Source organism: Chrysemys picta, chromosome 1, assembly GCF_011386835.1.
Source record: "Chrysemys picta bellii isolate R12L10 chromosome 1, ASM1138683v2, whole genome shotgun sequence".
NCBI classification, from domain to species: Eukaryota; Metazoa; Chordata; order Testudines; family Emydidae; genus Chrysemys; species Chrysemys picta.
The window spans coordinates 90436673-90461663 of NC_088791.1; the positions used below are offsets into that span (position 1 = coordinate 90436673).

General features: G+C 41.4%; 1 protein-coding gene across 4 annotated transcripts in view; it reads left to right on the forward strand.

The window, feature by feature from the left end:
• The window catches only part of UBN2 (ubinuclein 2), a 110612-nt gene that overhangs the window by 18724 nt on the left and 66897 nt on the right, over nt 1-24991 (forward strand). For all 4 annotated transcript variants that reach the window (XM_065562557.1, XM_065562553.1, XM_008173247.4 and 1 more), the window contains exons 4-6: nt 12698-12835; nt 14561-14673; nt 23669-24167. In XM_065562557.1, the coding sequence (XP_065418629.1) occupies nt 12698-12835; nt 14561-14673; nt 23669-24167 (750 nt within the window). The remainder of the gene's footprint in view (nt 1-12697; nt 12836-14560; nt 14674-23668; nt 24168-24991) is intronic.

Below are 24991 nucleotides of genomic sequence, written 5' to 3' on the forward strand. Positions count from 1 at the left end.
TGAACATGAGACTTTTACACCACTGGCCATGCCAAATGTACAGTCTTCAAAGGAGACTATTCTCAAGTGCTCCAATAGCTTCATTAGTGGGAACAGGTAATACTGCAATACAAATAATTCACAGGGACTACTGTCCTTCAGGGGATACCTTTTGCTCTCCCCTCCCTTAACATCATAATCCTCACCAATTCCTCCAATCTGGTCTGGGGTGTGCATTACCAAGACTGCCAAGGACATAGGCCAGGAACACTTGAGTCTACAGTTCTTATCAAGATACTGGAACTTAGGTCAGCTTGGTGGGCCCTCAAAGCCTTTCAGCTATCTCTGCAGCACTGTGTAGTATGCGTGCTTACAGACAATACAACTGTCCTGTATCACAGCAGCAAATAGGGAGGAGTATATTTGTAGCTCTCTTCTTGCTTCCACAAATATCTTTGGCTGTGGTGCATCCAAAGCCACTCAGTAGCTCTTTGCCTTGCAGGCGAGGCGAACGTGGGCAGACTTGCTTAGCAGGAAGTCTCAGGATCATCAATACAAGCCATCCTTGAATGCAGCAGAGCCAGTGTGCTATTTCACAGATGGGCCCAACCAATAATTATTGGTTGGGCCCATCTGTGAAATAGCACACTGGCTCTATTATAATAGATATATTTGTGACCGAACAAAAGACCAGATGCCAAGTGTATTGCACAAGAGCACTCTGAGACAAAAAACCTTCTTAAGGATGTTTCTCTGTTGGGCTGAAGCAAACCTCTTCTATATGTCTTCCCTTCCATTCTCTTAATATTCAGGGTCATAAGAAAATCAGGTCAGACTGTCAACATCCTATTAATAGCCACAAGGTGGCCTCCTTAGCACTGGTGTCTAGATCTTCTCCAGGTGGCCCAGAGAACCACCATACCTGCTGCCTTCTCTCTCTGGATGTCTGTCTCAATAGCAAGGGAAGAGTCTGCATCCCAGTTCAGAGATGCTCCATCTTGCAGTGCGGAGGCTAACTACCTGACAAATGTGGACAGTTTCTGATTTTGGAGGGTTCAGACATCCTTTTACAATCCAGGAGGTTCTCTATCTTAAAATGCAATATGCAAAAATGGAAACAGTTGACTGTCTGGGTCATAGGTAAGGGAATCACTCCATCTCCAGCTGAGGTCCTTGCAGTTCTAGAGTACCTCCTACATCTTAAGTTTCAGGACCTAGCCATACTCTCCATAAAAGTCTGTTTGACAGCAATATTTGCTTTCTTGCAATTTTGTTAGGGACAAATCCATCTTCTCTCATCCTACGGTATCCAGGTTCCTTAAAGTTATGGTAAATTTACTTCCTGCCTCTCCTTTCATGACACCTAAATCTCGTTTTAACGAAGCTGATGGGCCCTCTCTATGAGCCTCTTGTACGAGCCTCTTCAACATTTATTAATCAAAACTAGCCTTCCTGATAGGTATTACCCCTTCTAGAAGCATGAGATCAGTGCTCTGATGGCCACTTATCCATATACTAGTGCACAAAGACAAGGTCATTGTGATGCCCCATTCCAGCTTCATGCATAAGGTGGTCGCAAATTTCCACCTACCTCAATGTATTTTCCCCACAATCCCATTCCCACTTAAGAAACTTGTCTGCATACTGTAGATGTAGTGAGGGCACTCTTTCTTTTCAGGTTTAAAAAAAAAAAAAAAGAGCTCTTTAGAAAATACTAATGGGCTATTTGTAGCATTTGGGGAGAAATGCCAGATAGAACCCATTACCAAATAGACTTTCATATTGGGCTAGGTGGTGCATAGAACATTGCTACAGGTCAGTTAGGAAACCAGTACCCCTTGATTTAAAGACCCATTTTGCAAGACCCACTATGTCAGTGATTTGCAGAGCAGCAACTTGGAGTTCAATGCACACTTTCACCAGACACTGATCCTTGGATTTAGCATTATGCTCTGATACATAGTTTGGGAACGCAGTGCTACAGTGCACATTTAGCAAAGAACTCCTTGTCTGATCTACTTCTGGTAGAGCACTGTTTGATAATCTCCTGCAAATTAGAATACTCAGAGGCCCTCAAAGAGAAAGAGGTTACTTACCAGTAGCTCTTGTTCCTAGAGTTTCCTCTGTGTTCACAGTACCTCTCCACCTTCCCCTGTACATCTGAGCTCTACATAACATAGGACTTTGCAGTTGGGAGATGTTGTCCACTGTATGTAAGGCCTTGTCCACACTACACAGTTTTGTTGGCAAAAGGTAGCTTTTGCTGACAAAACAGTGGAGGTGTACATACCACAAAGCTTCTTTTGATGGCAAAACTCTGCTGTTTTGCAAACAAAATAAAACCACCTCGCCGAGAGGCATAAATCTTTTTGTAGCAAAGTTAAAGTGACAAAGCATCAGTGTAGATTCTCCCGTTCATTATGTCAACATAACTGGCCTCCCCCAGTATCCCACAATGTCCACTGTGACCACTCTGCTCACTGTGCCCCTCCCTTTTCAAAACTCTGGGAAACTTTGACATTCCTCAGGGTGGAGAGCTCTCAGAGCTGATGAGGATGCAGCTCCTGGTATCTTAGGAGTCTGTGGGAGAACTCGAAGGGAATCACAGAACCATTAATGTGAAATCAGCTGTCAGGCAGAGTGGGCAGGTGGTGGGATGGTGTTAGGGGAAGAGGCTGCTGAGCAGAGCTGGGGACTGATGTGGTGGGGGGTGTCCCTCTTCCCCCAGGATTGGTTGCTCGGGCTGCTGTCTGAACTAAAAGACAGCTTGGCGACCCACTCTCCCCAACATACATTGTCTCTCACATATACACTCCCCACATACACAGTCTCTCACATGCTTCCCCAACACATACACTGTCTCCCCCCTGACACGTGTGCTCTTTCTCTCCTCCCCCCGCACCCATCAGTTGAAAAGCAGCTGGCGATCTAGTAGGATGCCCATGGAATGATGGACTTGAGAAACCTGCATCATGTGACACTGTATTTGCCCCAGGAGGCATTGCAAACCCTTCCCAAAGTATCCTGGGGCCAGTTGCATAGTGGGATAGCTTCCCAAAGTGCACTGCTCTCTGTGTCGGTGCAAGAGCTGCTAGTGTGGATGTGCTCTGCCGCCAGACACAAGGATTATAGTGCAGACATGCAAGAGCGGTTTAATTAAAGCACTTTAATTGAAGCAGCATAACTTTTGTCGACACAATTCTGTGGTGTAGACAAGGCCTAAAAAAGTGCACTGTTACCCTCACACAAGCTCTCTTGGCCACTCCTCAATAGACACAGCTTTTCAGGGTACGTCTGTACCTCGATGCCAGGAGTGCCATATCCTATAAGTGTGAATGCACAAAGGTGTGTCTTGAACAGTTACTAGTAAGTAACCTCTCTCTCTGTCCTGCTTGGGCGGGGAGGGGGAGAGAGAGAGAGAAAGTAGGTGGTATAGTAGCTTCTAGAGCCTGGCAAATGTCATGGACAGTTAGTTTAAGATGAAGAATAAAGCTATATTGCAAACTACAGTCAGATAGTTCAAAGGCAGTTGTTTTTGCCAAGAAAGCTTGAGTAGGCTTTGTTGTAAAATAAACAACAATTTGATTATTTGCTATTTCTATAAAGTGTAATTTGATTCCCTTTTAGAAGGGAAAGGGCCTCTGTACTACTTGTTTGCTACCAATATAATAATTGCGATTGTAGGCCTACATTCAGCAAGGTACTTAAGCAGGTATCTAACTTCAAGCCCGTGAGCAATCCCATTGACTTTGATGGGACACGTGAGGTGCTTAAAGTTAGCCATGTGTTTAAGTACCTTGCTGAACTGAAGCCTTTGGTGCTGTCAGGGCCAGGTAGCTTCACATAGTGCCAAATATTAATTTCCAAACTAAACATCTGTATTTTAAAAAATTACACACCGACTTGGTTGACTTTTTTTACAAAGAGAAATGTCTGGAAAACGTCAAATCACCCTGAGTTCCTTGGATTTAAAAATAAAAATGAAACCAAATAAAAATAAAATCCTGAATCACCAGAAGGCAGTACTGATGGCCCTGAGCCAAGTAATCTTAAAGCATGTGGTGCAGAAGAGTATGTTAAATCAATATGAAAAACTTAACACTTTCACAATTCATGGAAATCTAAATATCATTAATTTAATATGAGATTTTTTTTTGTAACTTGCCAAATGCATGCATCTTTCTGAAAAGAGTAGTCCTCTTCTAACTGTTACATGTATGTGACAGCTCTGCATGTGAAATGTGTGGAAGAAGAAAATGGCAATTTGTCCATAAAAAAGCTCTCACTTCTGTAAAATGAAAAATGAGATCTAGAAGTTTGTCACCTTGCTTAACGTCACTTATTCAGTTGCTAAATGCAACTTCAGTTTTTGAGATCTTACAGTTGCATGAAAGGCAGTGATTGTGCCCTATTTGGAACATACTGAAGAAATTGAGCTGGGGGTGAGACGGTCCGAGTTAAGGAGATCAAGACAGGCAGATTTGTGGACACGTGTTTCATGATGGACATAACTACCACTGTGACTGAAGTCTTCCTTACTTTCTGAGGAGGGGATCTCTTTTTGAAAAGCTAGAAAGTGCTTTGTTGGAGTTCATAGTAGTACTGAAAGACAATCCTGGCCATTATTTTTGAAAACTTATCCTTAGGGGCAGCAAACCTGAAAAGTAAATATTTCTGGATCTTTAGAGCTATAACTGCAGAACAATCAGATCTACATACTTGAAGCTGCCAGATTACCAGGCTATGGCAACTACCAGTCACATGGTTTCAATTTCTTGACTCCATACAGTGGGCTAATGATTGTGAACTAGGTCTAAGACTGACAAAAATTACAGATATTGAGTAGGTAAAGGAGAATGTGCTATATCAGTGGTTAACTCTGTAGTTACACTTGAATATTATCAAGCTTACAACAAATGACATTTCATGTGCATGTTTAATAAAACCTTTTAACCACTAAGCCCACTGCATCTCAGGATAAGTTGTGCTTGATGGAAATGTGTTCTCATTGTCCTACAGCACTGTAGTGGAAGAACATGGATTTTCCACAATGAGCTTAACAAAAACAAACCCCTGTGTCTATATATACACCAAACCATCTCCAGGACTTAACACAGATGTGACTGTATAATTCAGTGTGAATGTTTCTGCCCTGTCAGTCTTTTTTTCTACTGGCTTGAAGCTGGAGTGAGGGATACAACAAGTAAAATATTTGTGGACACAACAAATGGTAGTATTAGTAAAAGGCTGAATTAGTGTTACTACCTATGACCAGATCTAGATTTCAAAACCAAATGGACATCCATAATATTTAGGTATTTGAATTTTTATTTAGGCTGCATTAGAATTGAGACTATGGTAGTTCTCTCTCATAAAGAGACAAACCTAAATATTTCTGACTGAGATTCAGACATGCTAAACATAAGAACAAAAATAAGGAGCCCTTCCACAATAGTCCAAAACAGAATGACTAGAGTGCATGATTGTCTAAAGAACTGCCTTTAGACAGTCATAACAGCAATTGATTTCATTTTTAACTTTTGAGAATGAGTCCGCAACCCAAGAGAGGGACAACCTTTCTTAAGGCTGGCCACACTGGGTCAAACCAGTGATCCATCAAGCCCAGTATGTTGTCTTTTGACTGTGGCTGATGCCAGATGCTTCAGAGGAAGTGAACAGAACAGGGCAATATACCTAGTGATCCATCCCTTCTTGTCCAGTCCCTGTTTCTAGTAGTTAGAGGTTTAGGGACACACAGAGCATAGGGTTGTGTCCCTGATCATCTTGGGTAATAACCATTAATGGACCTATCCTCCATGAACTTACATAATTCTTTTTTGAACCCAGTTATACTTTAGGCATTCAAAACATTCCCTGGCAATGAGTTTCCACAGGTTGACTGTGCGAAGTATTTCCTTTTGTTTGTTTTAAACCTGCTGCCTATTAATTTCATTGGTTGACCCCTGATTTGTGTGTTATGTGAAGGGGTAAATAATACTTCCTCCACACCATTTATGATTTTATAGACCTCTATCACGTCCCTCCTACTAGCCATCTCTCTTCTAAACTGAACAGTCCCAATCTTATTAATTTTTCTGCATATGGAAGCTGTTCCATAGCCCTAATAATTTTTGTTGCCATCTCTGTACTTTTTCCAATTCTAATACATCTTTTTTGAGATGGGGCAACCAGAACTGCACACAGTATTCAAGATGTGGGCATACCATGGATTTATATAGTGGCATTATATTTTCTGTCTTATCTATCCCTTTCCTAATGGTTCCTAACATTGCTTTTTTGATTGCTGCTGTACATTGAGTAGATATTTTCAGAGAACTATCCGCTATGACTCCAAGATCTTTCTTGAGTGGTAACAGCTGATTTATACTCCCATCATTTTGGAAAACACAATCTCAACTATACATACAATGTACATTACTTTGCATTTATCAACATTGAATTTCATCTGCCATTTTGTTGCTCTGTCGCTCAGTTTTGTGAGATCTCTTTGCAACTCTTCTCAGTCTTCTTTGGACTTAATTATCTTGAGTAATTTTGTATCATCGGCAAACTTTGCCACCCTATTGTTTGCCCTTTTCCAAATCATTTATGAATATGTTGAACCTCACTGGTTCCAGTATTGATCCTTGGGGGACCCTGCCATTTACCTCTTTCCATTTAGAAAATGGACCATGTATTCTTACCCTTTGTTTCTTGTCTTTTCAACCAGTAACTGATCCACGAGAGGACCTTCCCTCTTATCTCATCATTCATTTCTTTGCTTAAGAGCCTTTGATGAGGGATCTTGTCAGAGGCTTTCTGAAAGTCCAGGTACACTATATCCACTGGATCACCCTTGTCCACATGTTTGTTCATCCCCACAAAGAATTCTAATAGATTGGTGATGCATGATTTCCCTTTACAAAAGCTGTGTTGACTCTTCCTCAACAAATCATGTTCATCTATATAATAATTCTGTTCTTTACTATAGTTTTAACCAATTTGCCTGGTACTGAATTTAAACTTAACAGCCTGTAATTGCCAGGATCGCCTTTGGAGCATTTTTAAAATTTTGGTGTCACATTAGCTATCCTCCTGTCATGTGATACATGCTGACTTAAGCAAAAGGTTGCATACCACAGTAGTAGTTCTGCAATTTCATATTTGAGTTCCTTCAGAACTCTTGAGTGAATACCATGAAGTCCTGGTGATTTATTACTGTTCAGTTTATCAATTTGTTCCAAAACCACCGCTACTGATAGGTCAATCTGGGACAGGGCCTCATATTTCCTCCCTAAAAAGAATGGCTCAGGTGTGGGAATCTCCCTCACATCCTCTGCAGTGAAGATTGATACAAAGAATTCATGTAGCTTCTCTGCAACGGCCTTGTCTTCCTTGAGTGCTTCTTTAGCATCTTGATTGTCCAGTGGCCCCACTGATTTTTGGCAGGCTTCCTGCTTCTGATGTACTTAAAAATTAACGGCATTTTTTTTTAGTATTTTGCTAGTTGCTCTTAATCTTTCTCATCAGACAACTATATCTGAAGTTTTAGCTTCTATGGTCCTGTGATAAGAATTTTTCCCCTAGCCTGACAGCAAATAAAGAGGATTAGGACATTTTAAAGAAATCATTCAGCTTCTTTGCATTAGGAACAAGGAGGAACAAATTGATATTATTACTATTTATTCATCCTTCATTGTTCTGTTCTTGATTTTTTTTCCCCTCCTCATTTTATATCCTTTCATGAAGTGATCTTATATGCTCTTATATCTTCAGTTGCCATCTCCGTCCCAGTGACTCACGTTCACTTGTTTGCTCCATCTGTTCAATTCTGGATCTTGGCCTGTCCCCAACATTTCCTCTTATTGGTGTGTCTCAGCTCAAGCTGACATAGCCAAAGAGCAATTCCTTTTTTTTCTTGAGAGCCACCACTTTCTCCATTTCTTTCATATTTGACAAGCACCAATCTCCCTGTTGTTTAGGCCTGTATCTTTGAGGTCACCTTTGATTTTTCCATCTCCTGTGCCTCATACCGCTAAGGCACATCCAAATGCTGTCTCTTGTTCTTTCAAAATAGTTCAATAATCCATTTGTCTCTATCCATACACTGCAGTTGTGATAGTTCTTGTAATCTTTTCTTGTAGGTATTGTAAATGTCTTCTCTCTGGACTCCTAGTCACAGGTGTTGTATAGATTTCCCATTCTTTGACCATTCCCCATAAAAAATGCTGTCACCAGAATCTTATTTCTCACCCCTCAAGCTGACCATCTCATCCCTTCACTCCCTCTTCCGCTTCATCAATCTTAAGATGTTTGTCTCATTTTCATTGTCCTGGATAGCTCAGTGGTTTGAGCATTGGCCTGCTAAACCCAGGGTTGTGAGTTCAGTCCTTGAGGGGGCCACTTAGGGATCTGGAGCAAAAATCAGTACTTGGCCCTGCTAGTGAAGGCAGGGGGCTGGACTCGATGACCTTTCAGGGTCCCTTCCCATTCTGTGAGATAGGTATATCTCCATATATTGTTATATTATTTCATGCTGCGCTCAATGCCCCACTCTTCCAGTCCTCTTGCAAGCACTTCTTTCATGACATTCTGTGGAATGTTGTTCCTGAGTGAATCAACAAGACTGCTACTCTCTGTGTTCAGAGCCTTCTTGAACATACACTGCTAGCAAAATATCTACAAGAAATTGACTGAGTGAGGGTAAACAGAGTAGGAATAAATCTATAGTTACCAACATGGCCTGTCAAGGATGGTCTGGGTGTACTTGGTCCTGCCTCAGCTCAGGGAGCTGGACTTGACTCCTCAAGGTTCCTTACAGCCCTACATTTAGATGATTATAGTGCATAAGGTTAATTTTGAGGTGGTATAGTGTTTTATGCTACCATTGGTGGTATGTGACACATTCATGAGCTAGGAATGGTAAGGTGGTAACTTTTGCAGATGACCATTCTGTAGGCTACTTGAGAAGATAGTGAGGCATTTCAGATGCCAGTTGAATGGGCAGCATGATGGTAGATGGTATTTAATGTTGACAAAGTAAAGCACGGTGGAAGTAATTATATGAACTATTCAGAGACACTGCTGAGTTCTAATTAAGTGAAATTACACAAGAAGACATCCTGGGTATCATTGCAGACAGCTCAGTGAAACAAACGCTACATTGAGCAGAGGTTCAAAAAAAGCAAATAAAATATTAAAAGTATAATACTGAAAATATTGTAACACTGAATATATTCTAAACCCCCTACATAAATTGATAATAAATATTATAAAGCTTGTACGTAAATTCATGGACCCCCCCCCCTTTACTTGCAATGTTCTGTTCTATCTAGTCACCTTATCTCAAAATATATATCACAAATAAAGGGTCTAGGAAGAGGTGATGAAAATAATTAGAGGCATGGAAAGATAAGGACCATTTAAAGATAAATTGAGAGAGGATCATGTTAGAGGCATGCAAAAAAAATGAATGGTATAGAGAAGGTAAATTGGGCATTCTTTCTCATACTAGAAAAATAAGGGTGAATTCTGTGAAATTGAAATGCAAACACATTAAAAATTGATAAATGGAGATATTTTTATTCAACTTATAATAAATCTGTGGAGTCTGTGGCTAGTGGATCTTGGTGAGGCCAAGATCTTAGTAGGATTTTGAAAAAATCCAGGTATATTAAATATTAAACCTGCATACTGCAGCATGTAAGTCACCCAATAATTGATGGAGTTGTGAAGAAATATTCTATGTTGACCTTTGGGTGATTATTCAGTAACTGTCTGCTACATGGTTTCATGTACCGTCATCTGAACCTTCTGGTAACACTGGTCTACAATTTTTGAGAACTCTTCTGCTGCAGAGATAAAATGTGCTATTTATTATGTATTTTGATGTGCTGAATTCAAATATGACAATTAAAACAACTGATTGGCTACTGTTTCTAAGATATTTAAGTTTTTACATTTTATGTCTATGTATATTGTGTAGATAGTAGTGTTTTAATCATAAATTGTAAACTTAGGTCTTTTCATGTGTTTATGGTTGCTTTACATGATATTTCACCTGTCCTGTTTATGTAACACTTTAAAAATCAGCAAAAGGGTGTTATAAATAAAATTTATTATGAAACAAAAGGCAAAAAACTATTATGTACATAGTTTAGTCCTATTCAGTGTCTACTCGGCGCTTCTTGGCTTGTCTCTTGTATTGATTAAATAGAGCATCTCTTGTCACTGTCCAGCAATAGTCTGCAAGCATTGATGGGCTCCATTTGCCCTGATAGCGTTTCTCCATTGTTGCAATGTCCTGGTGAAATCGCTCGCCGTGCTTGTCGCTCACTGCTCCGCAGTTCGGTGGAAAAAAATCTAGATGAGCGTGCAAAAAATGTATCTTTAGTGACATGTTGCAACCAAGGCTTTTGTAGGCCTTGAGGAGGTTTTCCACCAACAACCAGTAGTTGTCTGACTTGTTGTTTCCGAGAAAATTTATTGCCACTAACTGGAAGGCTTTCCATGCTGTCTTTTCCTTGCCACGCAGTGCATGGTCAAATGCATCATCTCAAAGAAGTTCACGAATCTGAGGACCAACAAAGACACCTTCCTTTTATCTTAGCTTCACTTAACCTTGGAAATTTTCCACAGAGGTACTTGAAAGCTGCTTGTGTTTTGTCAATGGCCTTGACAAAGTTCTTCATCAGACCCAGCTTGATGTGTAAGGGTGGTAACAAAATCTTCCTTGATTCAACAAGTGGTGGATGCTGAACACTTTTCCTCCCAGGCTCCAATGACTGTCGGAGTGGCCAATCTTTCTTGATGTAGTGGGAATCTCTTGCACGACTATCCCATTCGCAGAGAAAACAGCAGTACTTTGTGTATCCAGTCTGCAGACCAAGCAAGAGAGCAACAACCTTCAAATCGTCACAAAGCTGCCACTGATGTTGGTCATAGTTTATGCACCTCAAAAGTTGTTTCATGTTGTCATAGGTTTCCTTCATATGGACTGCATGACCAACTGGAATTGATGGCAAAACATTGCCATTATGCAGGAAAACAGCTTTAAGACTCGTCTTCGATAAATCAATGAACCGTCTCCACTCATCTGGATTGTGAACGACATTGAGGGCTGCCATCACACCATCGATGTTGTTGCAGGCTACAAGATCACCTTCCATGAAGAAGAATGGGACAAGATCCTTTTGACGGTCACGGAACATGGAAACCCTAACATCACCTGCCAGGAGATTCCACTGCTGTAGTCTGGAGCCCAAGAGCTCTGCCTTACTCTTGGGTAGTTCCAAATCCCTGACAAGGTCATTCAGTTCACCTTGTGTTATGAGGTGTGGTTCAGAGGAGGAGGATGGGAGAAAATGTGGGTCCTGTGACACTGATGGTTCAGGACCAGAAGTTTCATCCTCTTCCTCTTCCTCGTCTGACTCAAGTGAGAATGATTCTGGTGCATCAGGAATCGGCAGTCCTTCTCCGTGGGGTACTGGGCGTATAGCTGATGGAATGTTTGGATAATGCACAGTCCACTTTTTCTTCTTTGACACACCTTTCCCAACTGGAGGCACCATGCAGAAGTAACAATTGCTAGTATGATCTGTTGGTTCTCTCCAAATCATTGGCACTGCAAAAGGCATAGATTTCCTTTTCTTGTTCAACCACTGGCAAAGATTTGTTGCACAAGTGTTGCAGCATATGTGTGGGGCCCACCTCTTGTCCTGATCTCCAATTTTGCAGCCAAAATAAAGGTGATGCAAAAGTCACTTCACCACAAACATAGCAGAAGTTATCTGCACTGTTTACACAAGTACGAGGCATCTCTGCTCACTTTGGCTAAACAGAAATGTGTCCCTTTGCAAAATCAAACACTGACAAATAAGAGAGCACGACACTGTATGATTTCTAGAGCTGATATAGGGCAATTTGTTCAGCAGAGTGATGTAAGCTTCGTTATGATTGCATCATCCATGACTTTTAGGAATAACATGATGCAATTCATATCATGTATGACGCAATACCAGCTTCAGATTGCATCATTCATTGTTTTGCCTAAAAAGCAAGTACTGTCCAAACCCAGTCATAGATTTATTCATAGATCCAGTCAAAGATGTATTTTAGTCATTTCTGGTTTAAATTGAGATCCTTTCCCTTTATAACTCACTTATCCTCCGCCATTCCCAAGTCAAGGGTCGTATATACTGACCCAATAGCATATCTTGAAAACTAGAGCCAATCAACAATTTTAAGCCTCATTTTCGTTCTCAGTGACCCAGAATTAGTAAAGTTTGACTACATTTATTTCAGAAGCATTTTGGCTGTAGAGCAGTGTAATAGACACTGTCAGTGACAGAATATTGAGCTAGATGGACCACTGTTATTACATCTCCTAACAGGTGGTGTTTTTTGGTGTGCCACTGCTTCCACTCCATGGATAGTGTGTTATCAACACTGTGGTGACCCTAGCCTTCTCCCAAATATGAATTTTTATTAGTTTGCTTCAAAAGCAGTGGATTGGTACTGTGACACTAGCACTCCACAGCCTTGACAAATAACTTTTCAGCAGCATTGGTATGTTTATGATTTGAAATCTAGCAAGTTATGTAAGGTGTTTGCGTTTAATACCTCATGTTCAGAGACTGTATTTAAGTAAGTGAATTGTTTCCTATTAATAAGGTGATAGATGTTGGTTAATTACCCGACTCTTTTATTTCCTGCCCAGTATGATGAATTGGTTCCTGCATCTCTGACAACCAAATATGGGGGATTTTACATCAACACGGGAACACTGCAATTCCGCCAGGCATCTGATTCAGAGGATGAAGACTTTGCAGAGGACAAAAAGCACAGGCCACCTAAAGTAAGTGATCTTAGTTTCTCTTCCTCCTGGAATTTATGGCTGATTTGAAAATCAGGAAAGGCTTCATAATCTGGCTACAACAAAATGAGAAGACTGAAAGCTTGCTGATAAAGAGATATAGGTGATGTAGGGGTGAAAGTGGGCCGGTACGGCATACCGGTAAGAAGCCAGTACCAGCCCGTACCCAGCCGACGTTAAAGCGCTGCTGTGGCAAAGGACTCTCCGACAGGTACTACCAACTGGGGGGGGCAAAAGGGGAAGGTGCCCCGGGGCTGGCGATTTTAAAAGGCCCCTCCCGGCTGCCGCTACTGCAGCAGCGGCCAGAGCCCTGGGCCCTTTTAAATCACCGCCGGAGCCCCGGGCAGTGCAGGCTGGGCAGCATAGATGGGGTGGCTGGGGGAGGCTGACCCCCAGCCCTGCCCTTTCCACCTGAGGCCCCACCCCTTCCGGAGGCCCGGAGTCGGCCCCCCGTACCGATAAGAATTTAATATTACTTTCACCCCTGATGTGATGTCAATCTCATTACACCTCTACCCCGATATAACGCTGTTCTCGGGAGCCAAAAAATCTTACTGCGTTATAGGTGAAACCATGTTATATCGAACTTGCTTTGATCCGCCAAAGTGCGCAGCCCCGCCCCCCCCCCCCCCCGGAGCACTGCTTTACTGCATTCTATTCGAATTCGTGTTATATCTGGTCACATTATATCTGGGTAGAGGTATATCTTGCTGCTCACATATAAGGGGCTGGGACGTCACAAGGTTTTCTAACCTAAATAACCTGAGATTTCTGCAGGCTATCCAGCCTTCAAAAGCTACACAGCGGTTTAAAGCTGGCAAACAAATTGGACCCATACCATTTTAAAAAACTTGTTGAAGTCTGCTCGTGTTATTTCGATAAAAACCAATATCGCCATATAAAAGAAAGTTCAATGTGAATTCCTCAAGATAACATTTACAATTTCATGAAATTTTGCAAGATTAAAATTGTTCCTAATGCCCAAAAAAGTCTTGAAAAACGTTCCCAAAATATTTCTCTGGAATAAGTTACTTAAATGTAGTTCTGTTCTGAAAAGTGACTGCTTTTTATTAAAATTTACACTGTCTGTTTCTGTCTCTGGCTGGTTATAACTCATTCTAGAATCTGTTTATACTACCCGTTGGACGGGGCCAATGAGATTGCATGAGTTCTGTGTCCTTCCTAGAATTTTCCATCTTCTCTGATGTTGTTGCCTGCTGCTGGAATTTTTCTTTACTTGGCAGAACAGTTGAGGAACCAGACATAATGTCTTTTCCAAGGCTGTTGTTGAATACGTTCAATTATATATCTTTTTAATTTAAAAAAAATACGTTGTTAATATTCAAGTATTGCCATACACTCCAATAGCACAAGGGTGGAATCTTATTCACATAGCTGGAGTAGCATAACATAGGTCGACTTTACCCATGTAGTGAAGACAAGCCCTTAGTCTAAGAACACTTATGTCTAATTTGTCATCTGAAGTGGTGAGAAGCAAAAAGAAAGTACATAAGAAAATATGTAATTGAGGCCTTGAGCTCTTGGTGGGCTAAACAGGTGAAGGAGTGCCCTTCACACTTTTTTTTTTTTTAATACAGTTGCTTAATAGTGATGTCAGATCTGAATTGCTAGACATGAGGCTGAAGCACTTATTGTTGTATAAAAACGTAGAGCAGAGGTAACGCTATCACTTTTTTGGTTCTTTAGGTATCCAAACTAAAAGAAGGAGAGGACCGTGGGATTAAGAAGCGGAAGCGGAAAGAGGAGGGCACAGAGAAGGAGAAAAAGCCTCGGAAAATGAAAGTTCCTAAGCAGCTGGGGTAGGTCGGTCTGTCAGGTTTTTAAAGGAGAGGGCACCTCACTGCAACAAGAGAAGCAATAGCTTAATGTCCCCCTCATCCCCTGTTCAGTTCGTTTGCCAGTCTTGACTTTTTTGCTGAATATAGTTAAACATAAATAGGGTAGGCAGAATTTGAGTTTTATTTTTTAATTTTGAGGGATATGGATTTTTTTTAAAAGCTTTTTTTAGATTTTTATCTATTTAAATTTTCACAGCTGTGGAAAATTATGGAAGGGGTTAAACAATTATTTAATGACAGATGGTGAGATTCAAAAAAGTTAATGCTTTATCACTGTTGGAAAAAAATTGTTAACATCACATGTCAAAATATACAAAGGAAATATCCTTAAATCAGACTTTAATAAGTTCACAAACTTTATTTTTCTTACTTTGCCTATCTGAATTTCCATTATTATAGATAGAAATATTTTTTGTGGGTTTGTGTATGGAGAAATCGACGTTGGCTGACACTTACCGATAAAAATCTAATCCTTCCAAGCCTAAATGTAAAGTTGTGACATGTGACTTTCAAAAGAACAGTGAGGGAGTGGGATAGAAGTAGGATCAGTCTATTGTACTAAAAATGGATATATGTTGCTGTTTTAGGGCTAGGGTAGTGGTGTGTGTCTGGGTGTTAGTGGTACAGCCTTTATATAAGATTTTTCAGTCCCTATCCGGGGACTTCCTAGCTTTAGCACAATAATGGAGTTTATATCATACTTCCCAATTTAAAACTCCTTTTTCAGGGGCTTAAAATAATGTGACCATAAATTTTGTAAAAATTGTTCTGGGCTGCAGCTTTACAAGCAATATCTCTGCTCAATTAGTCAAGTTTGATTTATAAATTTTACTTTTACCATTCCTATTTAAAAAAACAAACAAACCAAAAACTTGTGTGGAGAAAGTCAGTTGCCTAAAGTTGGAAGGAAACCCAAGTGTGACAAGATTAAAATGCAAGTTTGAGACTGTTCCTCTCAGTAATAGCTGAAACTTAAGAAAACAGAAATTTGTCATGTAATTAGTCTATAATAGAATATGATGTTGGGTTTATTTTAGTTGCTTGGGTAACTAAATGGGCACTGATCTAGTTTTCTGTCCAAAATTTTATTTTCCTTTTGGAGAAGAGTGGGGGAGAATTTTATAAAATGTAATATGGACAAAAATGTTTTCACCTAAATAAGAAAATTAATGGATATTTTTCCTCTACATTTATACTGCAATATTGTCAACCAAGATAATATTAGTGTATGCGAATCAGAAAGTGAAAACATGCAGGCTAGTGTGTCACTGAACAAACTGAAGCTTCCATCCTGCAAAGACTTATGCATGTTCTTAATTTTACACACTCTGAATTGTCCCATTGATTTCCATGGGACTACTCACTAGTGCATAAAGTTAAGCATGCGCACAAGTCTTTGTTTGTTGGAGGCTTCAGTTTTTAATTTCTGGCCCATCACTCTACTTCACTTGTGAAAATTTGAATAGCTTTAATTGTTTTAATAATCTAAAGTGGGGATATTAATCAGAAGTACCGTATATACTCATTCATAAGCCAAATTTTTTTTTAGTGAAAAAGGGACGCACCAGAGAAGGGGGTCAGCTTATGAACGGGTATAGAGAGAGAGAGGTAGGACACAGCCCCTCCCCCCAACAGAGGGAGCAAGGAGAGGCAGCACAGCCAGCAGAGACAGAAGGGAAGAGGTGGGGCCAGAGTGTCTCCGCTTCTGGCCACCATGCTGCCCTTCCCCCAACCTCCAAAGCAGCTGCAGCTGTGCCACTCGGCCCCGCCCCCCAGAGCAGGCTGTGGCCGCACCACCCGGCCCGGAACGTGCAGCAGCCATGCCGTCCAGTCTGGCCTGCCAGAGCAGGTTGCAGCCGCGCTGCCCAGCCTACCGGAGCAGCTCCAGCCAGGTCAGAGACATCCTCCCCAGATAAGGTGGGAAGGGATGGGATGGGGAGAGTGTGGGGGTCCCAGGCTAGGGGTGGGGTCATGTGGAGGGTGGTCACAGGGGATACTCCCCTGACTCCAAGCTTCTTCCCCTCCCCGCTCCACCCCCCCCACACACACACACAAATTTTCCCCACCAGTTGCTGTCCTGGCCCGTCAGGGTAAGCAGCTGGCGTGCTGGGACACTTTGTTTACTTAGGTTTACCTCCGTGCCTGCGGACGCTCAAGGTAAACAAACCATCTCGGCCCCCCCAGCAGCTTGTCCTGATGGCTCGGGAGCCAAAGTTTGCTGACCCTTGAATTATAGGGTCGGCTTATGAATGGGTTATAAAAAATTTCCATTTTTACTTATCCATCTTTGTGGGGGTCGGCTTATAAACGAACCGGCTTATGATCGAGTATATACGGTATATGTATTACTCAAGGTATTAAAGGCTTGCAAAATGAGGCCTTTAAGTTCAAAGATTTGTTCTTTTTGGATGAAGAACTTTAAGTAGTTATGTAGAATGGAAGTTTTGGACATAGGACATTTTTTAAAATGCCAGTATATTGCTATCATAATTCTACCATTCCCATCTTCAGTATTCCTTCAACATGATTTTTATCATAAGGAATTTAAGCAGTCTTCTACAAGATGAAATCTTAAATCTGAAGAGTGATGTAAACCTAGGTGGTGTATATACATATACTTGTGTAATTGTCTCATCCATTAATATCTGCTTTTGTATACCATGGTGATAGGGTTTTCAGAGAGCCTAATGTACACAGACAAATATAGAAATAGAGTTATGACACTCTCTGTGCTGTTAGTCCAAAAAGGAGTTTGTTACATGCTATACGAATAGCGCCATCTTTAGCTAAGGTTACACAGCCATTTTGATTATAAAGACCCTGTTTTCAATTGCTTAGTTATAAGCATGCCAAATTTTAGCCATATGGGCTGAAATTTCCCATGCTGGGTGCCTTCCTCCGGCTGGCTTTTTTGTTTAAGTTTCAGCAAAAATGGTTCAGTAGTTTGTGAAAATAAGATTAGGAAAAAGTAAGTGGTTTTGCCCGTGTTAAAATCAAATCCAAAAACTGTGTCATTGAGAATTTTAGTGCCACCATGCTTTGGAACAGTGGCTGGCAATTTGTCATCCTGGCCTTGGACGTGTCTTTCACTGTTCCTGTGATTAAACCACACACATTTGTCCAAGTTCTAAAGATCTGGAAAAAAAATCTCAATTCATACATGCTCAATAGAGTCTTGTTGGAGTTTGGCAGCTAAATTCTGCGGAGCGGCAGTGACTGAGCAAGACTTACTCTGCAGTTGCTACTTCTGGCTGCAGTGGCACTGAACAGATGACTTCAAAAAAGGGAGACTGTCTCTCTTTATAGTCTGTGTTCCCATTGTTGGGACTCAGGCAGCAAGGAGGAAAAAGCCTTCTGACTTGAATGCAGAGGGGATGAGAACTGGACCTGGGATGGGTGGCAGTAGAGGGAGTAGATTGGGACAAGAGGCTGGGGGGAGACTGGGGCTGAGATAGAACTGTGGAAGTAAGAGCTTGCCTTGTGGGGGAGGGAGACTGGAATTGGGAGCCAGCTGTGGGGAAGGGAAATGTGGGCATGAGAAAGGATTGGGAACCAGTTTAGGGGGAAGACTAGGATTCAGAGCCATTGCAGCATGGAAGAGAGATCACATGAGGAGCCAGTGGTAGGTTGGGGGCTAGGACTGGCTAGGTAAGGAAGTAAGGAGACTGGAGTGAAGAGCCTGGGGAGGGAAACTGGGAGTGGGAGCTGAGGTGGAGGAGTGAAGACTCAAACATGCTGTTCAGAGGGGAGGCTAGTACTTGCTAGGTGAGAAGACTGAGACCGTGCTGAGAAGCTAGAGGGAGGATACTGATACAAAGAGCTGGTGGGGAGGTCAAAGAGAAGATTGGGATAGGTATAACTTGGAGAGCTTGGGGCAGAAGGAGTGAGGCTTGAGGGGACCATTAGAGTGCACTCCCCTCCAGAACCTGGAATGTAACCCAAAATTCCCAAACCTTCCATTACCTCTGCTGTCAGCAAATATCTGTGAACTGTATTAGCAGTGTTTCTTATCCACTTCTAGTGGCTGGTCCATATACATGATGACAATCTGATAGTGCTATCAGTAACTCTGTTAGCTTAAGTGGCAGAGATGTGTGTTGTGAATCTAAAGTAGGGGTCAGCAACGTTCGGCACGCAGCTCGCCAGGGTAAGCACCCTGGCGGGCCGGGCCAGTTTTATTTACCCGCTGACGCGGCAGGTTCGGCCGATCGCGGCCCCCACTGGCCGCGGTTCACCGTCCCGGGCCAATGGGGGCGGCGAGAAGCCGCGGCCAGCACATCGCTCGCCTGCGCCGCATCTTGCATCTGAAGAAGTGAGGTTCTTACCCATGAAAGCTTATGCTCCCAATACTTCTGTTAGTCTTAAAGGTGCCACAGGACCCTCTGTTCCTTGTCCATATGTGTTATGCCTTTAGTTACGTGATCACATATTATATGACTTTGTAAATGACTGGAGGATCGCTACTGTGACACCAATTTTTAAAAAGGGGTCCAGAGGTGATCCTGGTAATCACAGGTCAGGAAGCCTGACTTCAGTACCAGGCAGACTGGTTGAAACAATAGTAAAGAACAGAATTGTCAGACACATAGATGAACATGATTTGTTGGGGAATAGTCAACTTGATTTTTATAAAGGAAAATCATGCCTCACCGATCTACTAGAATTCTTTAAGGGGGTCAACAAGCATGTGGACAAGGAGGATCCAGTGGATATAGTGTACTTAGATTTTCAGAAAGCCTTTGACAAGGTCTCTCACCAAGGGTTCTGAAGCAAAGTAAGCTGTCATGGGATAAGAGGGAAGGTCCTCTCATGGATCGGTAACTGGTTAAAAGATAGGAGACAAAGGGTAGGAATAAATTATCAGTTTTCAGAATGGTGAGAAGTAAATAGTGGTGTCCTCCAGGGGTCTGTACTGGGACCAGTACTATTCAACGTATTCAGAAATGATCTAGAAAAAGGGGTAAACAGTGAGGTTGCAAAATTTGCAGATGACACAAAACTATTCAAGATAGTTAAGTCAAAAGCAGACTGCAAAAAGCTACAAAGGGATCTCACAAAACTGGCTGACTCGGCAACAAAATGGCAGCTGAAATTCAATGTTGATAAATGCAAAGTAATGCACATTGGAAAACATAATCCCAACTGTACATATAAAATGATGGGGTCTAATTTAGCTATTACCACTCAGGAAAGTGATCTTGGAGTCATTGTGGATAGTTCGCTGAAAACATCCACTCTGTGTTTAGCGGCAGTCAAAAAAGTGAACAGATATTGGGAATCATTAAGAAAGAGGTAGATAAGAGAAAATATCATATTGCCTCTCTATAGATCCATGTTATGCCCACATCTTGAATACTGCATGCAGATGTGGTTGCCCCATCTCAAAAAAGATATATTAGAATTGGAAAAGGTTCAGAAAAGGGCATGAGAAGAAATTAATAAGACTGGGACTTTTCAGATTGGAAAAGAAATGATTAAGGGGGATATGATAGAGGTCTATAAAATCACGACTGGTATGGAGAAAGTAAATAAGGAAGTATTATTTACTCCTTCTCATAACACAAGAACTAGGGGTCACCAAATGAAATTAATAGGCAGCAGGTTTAAAACAAACAAAAGGAAGTATTTCTTCACACAATGCACAGTCAACCTGTGTGGAACTCCTTGCCAGAGGATGTTGTGAAGGCCAAGACTATAACAGGGTTCAAAAAAGAACTAGATAAATTCATGGAGGATGGGCAGGGATGGTGTCTCTAGCCTCTGTTTGCCAGAAGCTGGGAATGGGTGACAGGGGATGGATCACTTGATGAGTACCTATTCTGTTCATTCTCTCTGTTGAAAGACAGGATACTGGGCTAGATGGACCTTTGGTCTGACCCAGTATGGCCGTTCTTATGTATGATTAGTAGACCATATATAGCTATAAAGCAGAATAGTGTTTGTGCATCTACTTTACAAGTCTCAATAATGCATTATAGTGGCTGTTGTCATTGAGATAAAACTTCTTATGGATGGGAAGGTTGTTTTGAGTTTCTTCTGTCCCCACCTTCAGAGCAGCAATACAGATGCAAAGTTGAGACTGGATTGTTGCTCAGACAGAAATTTGCAGTCTAGGTAGGTGTACATTAACGAATTGCATGGAGAAGGCATGTCTATTCTGCCCTGCATGTTGGAGTAAGGGGATGCGAATAGCAGTGTATACCAAAAAGCTGTTCTTTATCTCTCCTATGAGGATGCTGTGGGTGCAGTCTTAAAGGTCCTGAGTTCACACTAATATAGATGTGAGTTCATGCCCACAGCATCTCCATGGGGGAGTTACAGAGCCGCACTTTGGTACATACTGCTATTCACATCTCCTTAGTCTGAACGGTGGGGCATTATAGACATGCCTGAAGTTTGGCATCAGAATTGTATACCTTAGCTGGTGATTTCCACAGTTTATTTTTTATAATAATTGTTCTCTGTAGTAGCACTTCCAACCATAACTGTTAGCTAATGAAGTTCTTGTTTGGGAAACCCATGGTTTTGCATTAGTAATTTAATGTTTAAAATATCCGTAGTAATGCCACAAAACCTTGAGCAGGGAAGAGAGAAGCAGGAGAAGTTAAGTACAATAGAACCTCAGAGTTACGCACACCAGAGTTATGAACTGACCATTCAACCACACACCTCATTTGGAACTGGAAGTATACAATCAGGCAGCGGCAGAGACAAAAAAAAGCAAACACAGTACAGTACTGTGTTAAATGTAAGCTACTAAAAAAAAAAGGGAAAGCTGCATTTTTCTTCTGCATAGTAAAGTTTCAAAGTTGTATTATGTCAATGTTCAGTTGTAAACTTTTGAAAGAACAGTCATAATGTTTTTTCAGAGTTACAAACATTTGAGTTATGAACAACCCCCGTTCACAAGCTGTTTGTAACTCTGAGGTTCTACTGTATGCAAAAGGAGCCTGGAGTCCACGAAGATCAGCACCTCTCCTCTGCCCAGGGCCCCTTACCAGCAATATTTTCTCTTCTCTTTTCTCTTCTTCTCTTTTCCCTTCCCTCTTTTTCATGCCATGAAGTCTCCTTCCCATCCTTAGTCTCCTTTTTTTCATTTCGCCCATCTCTTTGTGCCCTTGCTTTCCTTTGCTCCATTCACATTTGTTAATGGCAGGTGCCCACAGAGGCGTGCAGTGAGAAAGGAAACTATATAGAAAGTGTTGCTAGAAAGGTAAGGTGGAAAGCAGTATTGTTGCTCTTTATGCCTACAGTCTCCTCCTCCCCGCATTTCTCCATGCCTCTCCTATACCATTCCCTGTAGTTTTCTGACTCTGTATATCATCATCAGATTTCATGTGTAAGGATTTCAGTGCTGAATGTTTCAGTGCTTGAAGTGCTGTGATACTCAGGCATTCATGCACTAGTGAAATCCTAACATGTTAAATGTAGCGTTTGAGCGCCAACTTCAAGTAACTCATTGATGTTGAGCTCTAAGATGATACTGAATTCCAGGTTGATAATGCCAAATAAGACAGCATTTGAGGCACTTGCAGCATGTTTTTTTCTAATGCAGACTTTTCTCCTCTGATTCTTCATTTTCTCGCTGTAGTGTATTCCTTTTTACACCTATTCCTTTTTACTTCTGCTATATGTTGTCATTCCTTTATCTCCTAGTCTACTATTTTTCATCTTTTCACCATGTTTCTTCTTGTGTACGTCTTCTGTTTGCTCCCTGCCACTCCACCTGCCCTTCTTTCCACAACTAGACTCTCCTGTCCTGCCTGCTCCCGTTACATTTCATAACCACATCAGGTTTCCCTTCTCAGTAAATCTCTGTTAATCTCTTCAGTCCCTACCTTCCTGCTCCAGGCATCCATCTTATCCAGTCTTCCTACCAATGCAGGCTTTGTTAGTTGAGACTTAAAAATATGTATCCAATGGGACAGTGTCATGTTTTCTGTTATCTGATCCTGGAGAACTTTTTATAGTCCTCCAAAATCTTAAATATTTGTAACAAACAGGGTAACTAAACTATCTTTTAGTTTGATCCTTCCTATTCTCTCTTGATAGTATATAACGATAAAGATTCTTAGATTGACTCTTGGTAAATTCTCCATGAACTAAAACTGACCTGTTTGTGAGTGTCTGAGGCTGGGTCTACACTACCCGCCTGAATCGGCGGGTAGAAATCGTCCAATCAATCCCTGAATCGACGCTCTTACTCCACCAGCGGAGGTGGGAGTAAGCGCCGTCGACGGGAAGCCGTAGAGGTCGATTTTGCCGCCGTCCTCACAGCGGGGTAAGTCGGCTGCGATACGTCGAATTCAGCTACGCTATTCACGTAGCTGAATTTGCGTATCTTAAATCGACCCCCCCCTGTAGTGTAGATGTAGCCTAAGAATTAACTCTGAAAACCTGCTATTGCTTATAACGTGCTAAAAAAATAATGAGAAATCGAGGAAATATATAGGAACTTTATTTTGATTGAGTAGGATATAAACATTAATTCTACACTTTCAAAATTCTTAAACATTTCTGCCATACGATAGTTAAACATACCAAATCAAAAGCAAACTGGTCACCATTCAGATGTTTGGAAGGCAATACAGAAAATAGCTTTAGAATATAAGTTTAGACTCTTGTCTTAACTATGGCGTCTACTGATTCCTCCATAATTTGCTCTTCACCATTCATTAGGATAAGCTTTTCTTTGTTAATACTGTATTGTGTGCAGGATTTAGTAGTGGTGGATGATGAAGAGATGGGCAGCATGGAAAAGGAGCAGTTTGGTTGGCAATGAGGTCTATAATGTTTTGATTGGGTAAAAATCTCATGGTGCATGCATGCAAGGCTGACTTTGCTCTTCTTCCCCACTGGTTATTTTTGAGCTGTTGTGAATTCCCACATGCTTGCAGAAAGTGACTTTGGCATTGGCAGTTGTGTGCGTTCTAACAAAAGTTTCCATTCTCTGCAGAGTAATGGCTTTAAATTCACACAAATCTGAAAAGAAGAAGAAGAAGTTATACAAGGACTCGCTTTCTTTGGCAGCCATGATCCGGAAGTTCCAAAAGGAGAAGGAAGCCCTGAGGAAGAAAGAATCCAATCCAGAACCCCCAGTGACTATTGCCACCTCCACCCCTAGTAAAGCCCCTTCCTCCTCTGCTACCACAGGAAATGATGTCTCAGACTTGAACCTCAGGGTTACCGATCCTGTCCTCTCCATTTTTGGTAGCACAAATGAGCATGAGCTCCTGCAGGAAACCGAAAGTGCCCTGGAGATTCTGGGAGAGATTGACTTTGACAAGCTGCTTGACGGCACCTCTAATGGCAGCCCAGTGTCTGAGCCATCAGGAGAGAATGGAAGTGCCACTCAGCCAGCCAACACCTCTCAGGTCATGACACCAAAGCAGGTGCCTGCCCTCCCAGAAGGCCTGCCTGTCCTTCTTGAAAAGCGCATTGGAGACCTACGAATAGTAAGTGTAAACTCATTGGTAGGGGATTGCATTCAGGGACCCTTGAGAGCCGAGAGGAATAGTTACAGTCTAAGCTGCGATGTCATACCCTTTAAATGCTGGTAGAAATATCAGGAAGGGATCATAATTGTTTGGTTCACCCCCAGGGACTGAGAGTAAGATTAAGTAGATGAAACTAAGCAAAAATGATGTAGGTTGAATATAAAGGAAATATATGCCAGAAACAAGATCTGTTGTTTAGTTTATTTCACCTCACAATAGCTTGTGGAATGCTTTCCATAGGGAAGTAGTGGGAACATCATTGCTTGAGCTAAAATGACTAGACAAAACAGTTGAATATTCTACAGAAAAATCCAGCACTAGTGAGGTTTGGGCTTGGATAGTCTAGATGACTTAATAAATCTTTTCCATCTTTAACTCCTAATTCCTTGCTCATTTATTTTGCTAATAATGTCTTTTTATTCCTGCCCTTCTTGCCAAGTTCAATCAGGAAGGAATAAACCTGTGATATTTTTAAAGAGACTTTCCCACTTTGTGTCAGGGAGAGACACTTGAAAATATGTCCTTTCAGTTTCAGTGGTAATTTTTAGAACTTTGACTCTTTTGCTAATTTTAATGACTTCTGAGCATTTTCATTTGTAGAGGTAGGAAGGAGGACAGAATCCAAGTTCATTCACAAAGATACTGTCAGGTTTAAAATCTTTGAGGATTTAGTTTTTTTAAAATCTAGGTTATTTTATTGTCACCTTAATCTTATTGAAACTGAAAGTATTAATTTTTTCACCATGCTGCTTATTTACTGTGTGCATATCAATTTGAAGGAT